This window comes from Orbicella faveolata, unplaced genomic scaffold (genome assembly GCF_042242905.1).
Source record: "Orbicella faveolata isolate gen_17 unplaced genomic scaffold, um_ofav_v1 contig_46, whole genome shotgun sequence".
NCBI classification, from domain to species: Eukaryota; Metazoa; Cnidaria; class Anthozoa; order Scleractinia; family Merulinidae; genus Orbicella; species Orbicella faveolata.
The window spans coordinates 17,421,143-17,432,039 of NW_028301576.1; the positions used below are offsets into that span (position 1 = coordinate 17,421,143).

At 38.4% G+C, this 10,897-nt stretch overlaps 1 protein-coding gene across 1 annotated transcript in view; it reads left to right on the top strand.

Annotated features, from left to right (window-relative positions):
* Window positions 1-8,090, top strand: part of LOC149098701 (uncharacterized) — a 29,855-nt gene extending 21,765 nt beyond the window's left edge. The window contains exon 5 of the mRNA XM_089278632.1: window positions 7,380-8,090. Within this exon, the coding sequence (XP_089134758.1) occupies window positions 7,380-7,508 (129 nt within the window). The 3' untranslated portion in view covers window positions 7,509-8,090. The remainder of the gene's footprint in view (window positions 1-7,379) is intronic.
* Window positions 8,091-10,897: the final 2,807 nt, after the last annotated feature.

Sequence of the window (10,897 nt, forward strand, 5' to 3'; positions counted from 1 at the left end):
TATTGCTGAGCTTTTGATTTCGCAATTTGTTTTGTTTTTCTTGTTTTGCCGAACAAGCGTTAAGTTAAAGTACCACTAACCCCCAAAAATTTTTTTCCTTTAATAAAATCTACTAGTTTCCCTGATTACTTCAGCGAAAAAAATATCTCGATTGATTAAATCCCTGCGTTTCTACAGGCGTTTAAAGTGCACCTAACCCCAAAAATTGTTTTTCGCTAGAACGAATCTACTTATTATTTGAAATAGTTCTGCGAAAAAATTTTTGGATTCCGTTAAATCCTCGATTTTCTGTGCCACGACGAAATCTCGAAAATAGCTCCAAAACACCGCCATTTTGTTTCACGACCGAGTTTGAGGAGAATGGGTCCAGCGGCTCTTGTGACGTCTACCCAGGAAGGTTGGATATCTCATTTCCTCTCATTTCCTTCAGGATGGTGCAATACACATTCGAAAAGTGCGCAGAAACGCCTTCCAGAGGTGCTATCGGCTGTTGCAGCAATATTCCAGATTTAAAGAAAGATATACTGTACAATTTACTGACGATGATCGGCTAATGGTGCAATAAAGACGTAAACGATGGTTGATTTTGTCGAACCGAAACAAGCGAACTGAATCTGTGAGAACCATTGAAGAACTCTCACTGGAATTTGTTCCGCAGACTTTCGAACGCTATTTTCATAAATTTTCTACTTAAAGCTAACCAGCAATTTGTAGAAATACCACCGACAACCTATATCTTCCAATCCCGCAGTATTTATAACATAACCGGCAAAGTTGTGTGATCCGGTCATGATCAAGAAGCGTTATACTGATATGTAAATAGATCGCAACCGTACGCCGCTAACCAACACTTATTTCTCTTTCGATTTAGATGAAAGTCGAAGATTAATCCTCTAGAATTACATGATAACAAAATTGTTAGACTCACAGAGTTTTTCGAAGGTTTGGAAATCAGCAGTGTGACAAAGATTCTGTGCAATAGCGTCGGAAATATGACCGCGTAACATTATCTGCGGACCGCTTAGGGAACACATCCTTTTCGCTTATCCGACGAATTTCACTGCAAACTTTGAGAACAATTTACATTGGTTATTTGGAGTTACGACTTAAAACGTGTGACAATGTGAAATCGGTAATTCTATGAAATGTTTCCTTCCGCCTTGCTTCCCGCAGCTTCAAAAATACAGGTCCAAACAATACGATTTTCAATCGATCGAAGCCAATGTTTTGGAGGTCATCAAGTCTCGAAAACTGCAACACGTACGTCGCTCTCATAAACATGAAGCATTCAACTAAAAGTAAAACACAAACTGGATTTAACAGAACCTTGACAAAATACATTCTCGGTAAGGACAAATGTAAACGGGTTATAAACACGCGTGGGAATCTTATGTTTAGTTGACGAAATTACCATCCAAAGCAGTCCTTGAGTTTTCTTTCCTGCTGTTCGTTTGCCTGCTCCTCCACTTCGTATCTAGCTTTCCATTCCTAATATACAAGCAACTCGTCCGCAAAGACGTCTTCCCCGTCGTCGCCTGAAATATTGTAAATTGCTCTCAAAGCTCTAGGCAGTGAGTTCAGAGTTGTCGAACGTGCTCGATCGAAGTTTATTTCGGAGCCTTCCGAATCGAAACTTAACTCTGACTCCAGTGACGAAAAAGAAATGATTCTGAGACAAAACTTGGACGTTTTAGTCCCAAAATACATCGGAACGATTAGTTTTGCATTCTATTTTCTCGAGCAAATACAGTGAGTTGACTGAGGCGCTATTGTGTTTGGTTCCTGGGTAGACGTCATCAGGTACCGCCGCCCCAGACTCCCTAAAACGCGGTCGTGAAACACTTAATCGCGACTTTGAAAGGGCATAGAAAATCGAGGATTCAACCAAATTCAAAAATTTCTTCGCCCAAATGCTTCAAATAAAGTCTAGATTTGTTTTAGCGAAAAAAACATTTTGGGGTTAGATGCAGTTTAAACATGTAATTTCTATGTTCACGACCGCGCAAAGTGGGATCTGGCTCGGGCTACTAGTGACGTCACTTCGGGAACCGGGCTAAAACACTCGAGAGACTTTTGACTGGGTTTCGAGGGCAATCAAAACATTTTCGGGTTATTTGTGAGTCATATTTTATCAAAGCTGGACAAGAACTTTAAGTGAAAGAACTGTATCATCTAGCATTACAATTCGGAGTCTAGCTACGATTTGGACGGCTGCGAAGTACATATTTTTTTCCATTTCGAAGTGCGGATCGCCAGTCGAGATCGCCGCGTTGTATAATTATATTTAAGCCGGGATCGACAATTTGCCGGTCCATTTGGGTTATAAAGGTACAAACAATGACTGAGGAGTTAGCTTACAGCTCTGAAAGAGTTATAAAGATGTCAATGAACACGAAGAGTTGGCAATTTGACTTTACGAAACGTGCAAATTTCGGAGTGTCAAAACACTTTTACATTCAAATATTAATTTCCCCCGAAATACAAGTTAAAATGCGATGCAGTCGTACTCCACTCCTGCCTACTTCTCCAGATCAATGATTGAAAATAGTTTTAACATAAGAGATAAGCAGAGATGTCGGCAAACAATATTCAAAGGTGAGGTAACTTTTCGCTTCGTTATTGTCGACCGTCCGTAGTATATGCATATTCAATTACTGTGTACGAACACAAGCTGCGCAAATTTGCATATTCCGTACTAGTGAAATCATGGAAAATCCTTTTACAAGATCTTGAAAAGAGGTTCAGTATACTTTCAGTTAAATATATACATTTCTACTTCACTGTTATTTTGAATGAAATGTCCATTTTACGCACGCTAATAGCCTGGGAGTCCTTGACTTATTAGTATGCGTTTCGGTTGATTGACAACCGCATTCTTCTTTCAGCACAGCAATCTCCGTCGGTAGCTTTAGGGTCGAATCTTAATCGTTTGTTTCACTTTCCTCATATATTTATAAATGCTTGATCCATTGTAAGTTTGCAATTTAGATGTATTTCGTTCAAAGACGAAGCTCAAAGAGCAAAACAATTCTGTATTCGGGATTGCAATCGAGATTACAAGCGACCTCCGGCCTGCGTGTGTTTTTATTAAAATCCACAAATACATAGCTAGTTCAGCAGGTCGAAGCCTCAACAATCTTCTTCGCGTCGTTGTAGAACGTAGGTTTAGTTTACTATTCGTTTAGACAAGTCTCTATTTCAAAACGCGATGCGTTTAATTTACCGTGTAATTTCGTCACCTATGGTTTCGTCTGGGAGTCGGAGGATCGTTTGCGCTCGAAATAGTCATATGGCTTCCAGCTTATCCCAAATTCGTGTCTTATGCAGTACCTTGACAATTTCAAGCTTTCCACTAGAGATAGAGAAGAATATTCAGGCCATGAAAATATCTAGGTTTTTACAGTAACGGCGAACCCGAGATCGAAGAAATCCTCAATGGCTCTCCGGCTTTAGCTTCGCACAGATCAGCCCACTTCTTTGGTCTTTTTCTCGTTTCTGGTACAGTTTCATCGAGATAGAGGTATTGAATGAAGAGGAATACTCTATTGTACGCATCCTGTATTGCTACAGCCTCCAACAACATATCTTCCTTGCATTCCGCAACGATTTTGACACACACTATCGCATGTTCGCATACATTCTTCTCAGAAACAAAATATTGTTATTCCCGAAGTGACGTCAAAAGCCAACTCGTCCCATTCTCCTCTATTCCTCGGTCGTGAACATGGAAAAGGGCAAATTAAAAATTCATAGAAAATTAACGAAAATAGCTACAACGATAATTTTTTCGCAGTGGTGATCAGGAGAAAAAGGAAATTTATATTAGCGAAAAAACATTTTGGGGTTTAGTGGCACTTTAAGTATTTTAAGTTTTGGGGATAAAAAGTGCTATAATTCAGTCCAAATTATTTTTTTCTGGTGAAACTCAGACTAGAGCGTTAATTTTTCATGTATAATAATAAACTTGAAAAAATTACTGGATTCTGATTGGCTGAGAGCAGTGCAGTTCAAGTGTAACACCAGTGCGAAAAGTGTAACATCAGTGCAAAAAGTGTAACACCAGTGCACATTACACATCGTAATTCTAGATTATGATTGGCTGAAAGAAAATAGGAAATTTTCTAAGCCAATGATCTCACGTAAAATGATGGCGACAATTTAGTGCAGAAACTTTGAAAAAAGTTTTCTCGAATGAGAAAAAATGGCTTCAAGAAAGATCTTCCGGCACTTCCTCCACGCGAATTTTTTCCATGTTTATATTATTAATAAGTAATCATACGGTTTTTCTCATTCAATTTGGAATTAATCAGCACTTGTGAGTTTTTCAAAAAGCTGAAATTGCACTTGCCGAAGCGACTCGTGCAATTTCAGCTTTTTGAAAAACTCACTCGTGCAAGTTAATTCTAAATTGAACTCGAAACCGTATGATTACCTATACATATCGGGATGCAATATCTATTTTAGTTTCACTGCGTAAATTGTTGAGACTCTGCTGCAAACCTGTTTGTTTTGCTGGTACGCTGTTTTGCACTTGTCTCGCTTGTCTGAGACTCTATTGCACTTTGTTGGGCATTTTTAATTCTTCATGGCATGTAAGCAAGTTAGAGTCAAAAGTCGTTTATCGGTTTATATTTTATATTTATCCTGAAACTTCATTTCATGACGGAGACTTATCCCGTCCTACAATAGAAATACATTTACTTTCTGGCAGCTGCTCAGTCTTGCGCAAGCTTTATTTAAAGTTAAACGCCTTAAATTTTCGTCGCCCGTGATACAGTCAGGTTTGTTATCTTTTCTGCTTGTGTTTTAGAGTTGGATTTATAGAGAACTGAATTCATCAATGATAATGTTACACAATACTAGGCGAATGTTTGCCGAAAGCAGATGTTAAAAAACAATTAAAATGAAACACTGTTTTAAAGGGAATCAGATGTTGTAAAAGTTTGGCTTTTGGTTCAAATAAGAATAGGTGATAGTAGGGTATTCTGAGGAAATGCTACTAGTGATTAGGTTCTAAACGTAGTAAAACTATTTTGTTAAAATATATTTTATCTGTTAACTTTGAAATCAAATCACTTTGAAATTAAAGACAAAGGAAACCATTTGAATGAAACTTGTTTACGTCAGAAGAACCTTGTTTCAAATTTAAAAAGTGAAATCAAGTAACATGTAATCGCATGGTTTCATTCTATGACTTGAACAGAAACCACTCATCGAATTTGGTTGTAGCGCTCGTTTAAGTTTTGATAATCGTCGGAAATTTTACTGGTGCTTATTTCACTTTGAAAGAGAACTTGAACATCCGATAAGAGCCAATCCTGGACGCAGAGGAAACATAACTCTTCGAATCAATAAAGCAGATAGTTCGTGTTCTTTTTTTTTTTTTTTTTTTTTTTTTAGTGGACACCTTGTCTTGGCTTCGATCATGCAATCACCGAAAGTGCTAAAGTCAACCGTATCAGCCTGTTACACTTTTCTCTAACTTCTCTTTTGGGAAGAAATCCTTCGCTTTCTATTTCAGTGTTTTCTTTCCACATCACTGTGCCCTCGAACATCCAAGGGCCAAGTATCAAAGCCCATGGCATAACAGAGGTCACAAATTTTTAAAAGCCTTTTTCAGATTTCTTTTCCGATTGGTCGACATTTCAACGCCAGAAAAGTCCTGAAATTTGCGAACGTAAAATGTCCAAGCTTGAAATCTATTTATGCTAAGAGAATTCTGATATACACGAGAGTCCGTGATATAACAGACTGTAAATTCGTAAAAGTCTGTTTCAGCAGTGATGTTTTAACCGACTCGTCAACTTTCTTCCAAAAAATAAAGAACAGTGTGTGGGAAATTCGCCAACAGAAAAACATCCGGGTGGTGAATGGCATTTTGATCCAGTTCGGCTCGCTTCTGTTCTCCATTGCAGACGTTTTAAAGAGGTCAGCACCACACTACCTCTTCATGAGATGGAGTGTGGGACTGACCCTGAAAACGCATGCGAAGGAGTCTGGATTTCTTGAAGACTGGGGCAGCTAACTTTAGGCGTTTGACTTTAAACCTTCCTCAACTGACTTAGCTTTGGAAAACAAGTTCATGAAATAAATTCTTACACTAAAAGAACTCAGGCTGCATCATGGACATTCTATTGGCAGCATTCGTGAATAGTTCTCAGGAAGTGGAACGGAACACCCACCCTCCCCTGTGACACAAGATCCTCGTGCTCGGTCTCATCAGCTGCCTCATATAGATTATCTAATTTATTTTATGACTGACAAAATTACTTCATTGCAATTGGCTGAGTGCAGGCAAATTTATCGTTAATTCGTAATTTTCACTACTGTACAAATTAACGCACGCGTGTTCGTAATTTTTTAGTCATATAATAAATAAATAATCGTATGAAAGCTCGAGCAATTATTGATTTACACTACTCGTGATATTTGAAAAATTCTTTCAAATTCCACTCGCCTGCTCCTGCAATTTTGAGAGAATTTTCAAATATCACTCGTAGTATAAATCCTGAAGGGCAGTAGCATTTATACGATTACCTATACTAACTTCAAAAGTTATTGGAAGGGCTGATCATATAAATTCCAACTTAGTTTATTGCTTGCAGTCAATACAGAGATAGCGCCATGCACGTACTTAGATTATTCCCAGTCCACTCCGATTAAAGTACGTTTCACAAGTGTGGTTTGATGACCAAACACATCCTCCTCTCAATGCAAAACGTTCTGAAAACATAAACTGTCGCGGATAGCTATATTTCGTCGGATTTTGTTTTTTTATTCTGGCCTTTGGTAAACTAACTTTGGACTCGATCCCTTCCGAGTTAAACAGCGGCAACAACGTTTTGAGACAGACAAACAGTCAGTATTCTACATCCCTTTAATTCCTATTGGATCGGTTGTCAGAGAATAATTGGTGGTTAAAACACTAATTGGGGGAGGGGATTGATAAACTATAACTTCAGGAGAACTTTTTACCGTCGTATTGTAGCTTTCATCTTTCCCATGTGGTGCACCGACAGAATTGCCGACGTAAAAAAGCCTTACTTCAAGAGTTCGCAGGGGATATAAAGATTTAGCTAATCAATGTTGCTCGACCATACTTCAAAATGTCAATGTGGGAACGATTTAAATTTTAAGGACTTTTAAAGCGATGCAAATTAGGGATCTTTATTTTTCACGAAGAATATTTACAGCAAAGCTGTTTTATTGCGAGTTGAACGAACACACTGCTATTTTCATAAAAACATATTTCTCCAAAAAATCAACAAGGGACAAACAGTGCACATTTTCAAAGCTTACAGAGTTTTTGTTAGCAAGTAATGGCCATTGTGTGTTGATAGAGACAACGGTGTTTAACATTGTTTTCTGATTTATGGCAGGACAAAAAAAGGAACCCCAAACCTGAACATGAATGGCCATCTGAGGATTACTGGAGGGAGTGGCCCTGGTTGGATCCTGGGACATTTGCAGAATCAGAAGACGAGCGGGAGCCGGGGTCATCGGATTAATTCAGTTCCGATCAGCAGCTGTAGCAACAAACAGGCGAGAGACTGGATCAGAGACAACAAAAGGACGAGCGGCAGACTGGAACAGTCACATGGTCAGCATAGGTAGCAGATCATCATAAATGACTAGGAAAGAGTTGTCAGAAGTTTACACACCTAGACCTTAAGGTGGTATGGGTACTTTTATGTCAGCCATGTCTTAAGCTTAGTGGTCAAGTGAACAAGTACAAAGTCTCTCAATCTGTTTTGAAATCCTTTACTTTGAAACAAAAACTACTGAACACTAAAGCTTTGAACGCCAAGTATGCACACAGAATTTAATAATTGTTGTTGACCAGTTTTGTCGCCTCATATTTTTGCATAACGCTGTATTTTACGTGAGATTTTTTTGTGAAAATTTTTAAGGCAATGGAAACCGGAAGTGGTATTGAGTTTTTTCGTTTGACCGCTGTGTCCAAGGCATGTAGGACTAGGACTGAGTAATGTATTCTAACACAGGAAAACCACGATGAAGCGAACCAGTGAAAGCACAGGGAGATGTCACAACAAAATAGAGATTAAAAAAAAATTTAATCTTGCAGACATTACAAATTATATTTAGATGACTGGTTTGTGCGACGTGGAACCAAGACGCCTTTAGCTTTAGAAACGTCTCGGAATTCTAAGAAAGTTCATTACTTTCAGGGGAAAAAAATCGTGCGATCGGACAATCTGAAACATTTTTTGGTCGTCCCAGACCTAGGCAGTGTTTGTGCGAGCCCACTGTGTTTAAACGGATTTTAGAGTTATAGTTGGCCATTGCATTTATTTCGTTTGAAAACTTTGATCCAAGATCTTTAGATACTTTTCTGTCACTTTCTATATGGACATGCGGGTTCTCGGAAGATGCAATCTTTTCTAAGGCCTGGTTTAAGCGTCGCGCTATACTCGAGGCGAACTCAGTTGATGAATTAAGGTGGCTCGATTGGATTTTTGAGTAACGATACCGTTCAACTTTGAGTGACTAGAGTACCACCATTATCAATCCAACAGAAAATCAAACGTTAGTGGTGTGCTAGAGAAAGACGAAAGTTTCAAATAGGGTACATTTCACCAAGATCTGAGTTACCATAGCAACGAAATGACGCCATACCCCATTTTACATAAGACCGAATAACTTGCCACCAGGGATAATTTAAGGAAATAAGACGTCGGGATCTCGGGCTTGACATAGCTGTCTTAACGTTGTTCAAAAATTCATCGAGTGGTTTTTAATTCTCACCCAATTTAAGAATTTTAGGGGCAATTTTTGATAAAAAACAAAATAACAGCCTATACCAGTTGATAATCAAGCCAATGTTTCTGAAAGTCAAACGGAGCGATTTCTCCGAGATTTTCTCTCGAGGTAATTAGATGCTATAAGATTCATTTAAGACCAGAATACCATTTAGTCAAGTCTTGTGGACATAGTTTGCAATAACATTTAAAACGGCTCTGTTCGTGTTGTATTTGGACACATTGAAACTTCACTCGTAATTTTCTCGAAAACGCTCTTATAGATTTTTTTAAAATTTCGCCATCGTTAAGACAGCTATGTCAAGTCCGAGATCCTGACGTCTTATTTCCGAAATTATCCCTGGTGACAAGTTATTCGGTCTTATGTAAAATGGGGTATGGCGTCATTTCGTTCAGATCTTAGTGAAATGTACCCTATTTGAAACTTTCGTCTTTCTCTAGCACACCACTAACGTTTGATTTTCTGTTGGATTGATAATGGTGGTGCTCTAGTCGCTCAAAGTTGAACGGTATCGTTACTCAAAAATCCGATCGAGCCACCTTAAGTTAAAATTTGCTACGACTGCCAACATCGGGTTGGAGTCGTGTAGCACGACAATCTCTGCGCTACCCGACTTTGCGCAGATGTTGATTCAGAAGTCGAGCTACTGTTGTGCCGAGTTCGATGTATGTGTAGAGTCTGCCAATTTAGACTTTTCATAAATCTGAGCACATTGTTTCTAGAACAGGATTAAACTGAGACGCACGTACGACTGAATTCAGATGATAGAATAATCAGATGATGAACTGAGTTGAACTGAATTACAAGTGAGTTGGACACGAGTATAGCGCGACGCCTGAATCAACTGTCGAGCTGCACTGGTACCTCAGTCAAACTAAACACAATCCACTCTACTGAAAAAGATGGCGACCAGTACATTTATCAATAATTCTTAGCGCACGAAAACCCTAAACACGCTGATGAAAACGCACAGAAAAGTTATGAAAACTTTAAAGCTGACATAAACAATGTTGTTAGTACAAGGACGAATTTCTTGAACAAATGTGACTTTCTGTGGTTTGTTTCTTTGTTTGTGTTAAGTTCGCAAGGTATTGTGGTAAAATGTACAACCGCCATCTTTTAAATGCGGTGGACTGAGTTCGATATGACGATAGCGAGATATTTGAACCAAGCCTAACATTGTGCATTTGCTGGCCTTAAAGCATCTTAGTTTTCTTTTTGCACTCCGTCGTGAATATCAGGGCCTATACAATGTTAAAAGTGTATAATGTACAGCATTTCATTTAATACATAGTCTTTGACTTTTCAATGTCATCGTCACTTACTTATCAAGCCAATTTTTTACAGACCTGAAGAATGGTTAATAAATGCCTGTGTGCATTAACGATAACTCGAGGAAAGGTGAAAACTGAAATAATTGAAAAAATGCTGCTCGTAAAAAGAAAGTGACGGCCACTTTGTGATTCAATAGCACGGTAGCAACATTGAACAAAATGTTTTGAATGGGTGTAGAGTTTTTTGTTTTTTTGCTTTTCGATCGTTCAGTTCAGAGCCCGCGGGCCGGGTTCGTTTCTAATTTGTAACTACATTTTCAACTGGTAATGAAACCGTCATCTGCTAAAGTTGTAAGTATTAGAGTTGATGGTCAAGAGCACATTGAGAACATTGTCAAAGATTATGTCGTCTGTTGCCAAGATAAAATTGTCATTGTACATTTTAGAAATTGAACAAGAGTGGATGTTTGAGAAAACGAGAAACACGAGGCGTGGACGAGTGTTAGAATAGCTCTTTCGAGTTCTTACAAACGTTCATGGATGTTTCATTACTAAATGAAAACAAGTAAAGGAATCTTGTACTTTCTTTCATGAAATGAACTTTGGAAATGTTTTTCCCTTTTCAGTGTTTCGATAATAGTTTTTCAAAGAATATCAGTGTTTTGATCAGTTTGCTTGTTTATATCATGAATGATTCTTGACTAGAACTTGTCGGGATATGTGCAATGAAATACCAGTTAAGCTACTGTAGTCAAGGACACTGTTTCATAATTTCTAGAGTTTACTGACGTCACTGTAAACTAAATGTCATCATAAAGATTTCTGTCTCGTTGAACCTTTAG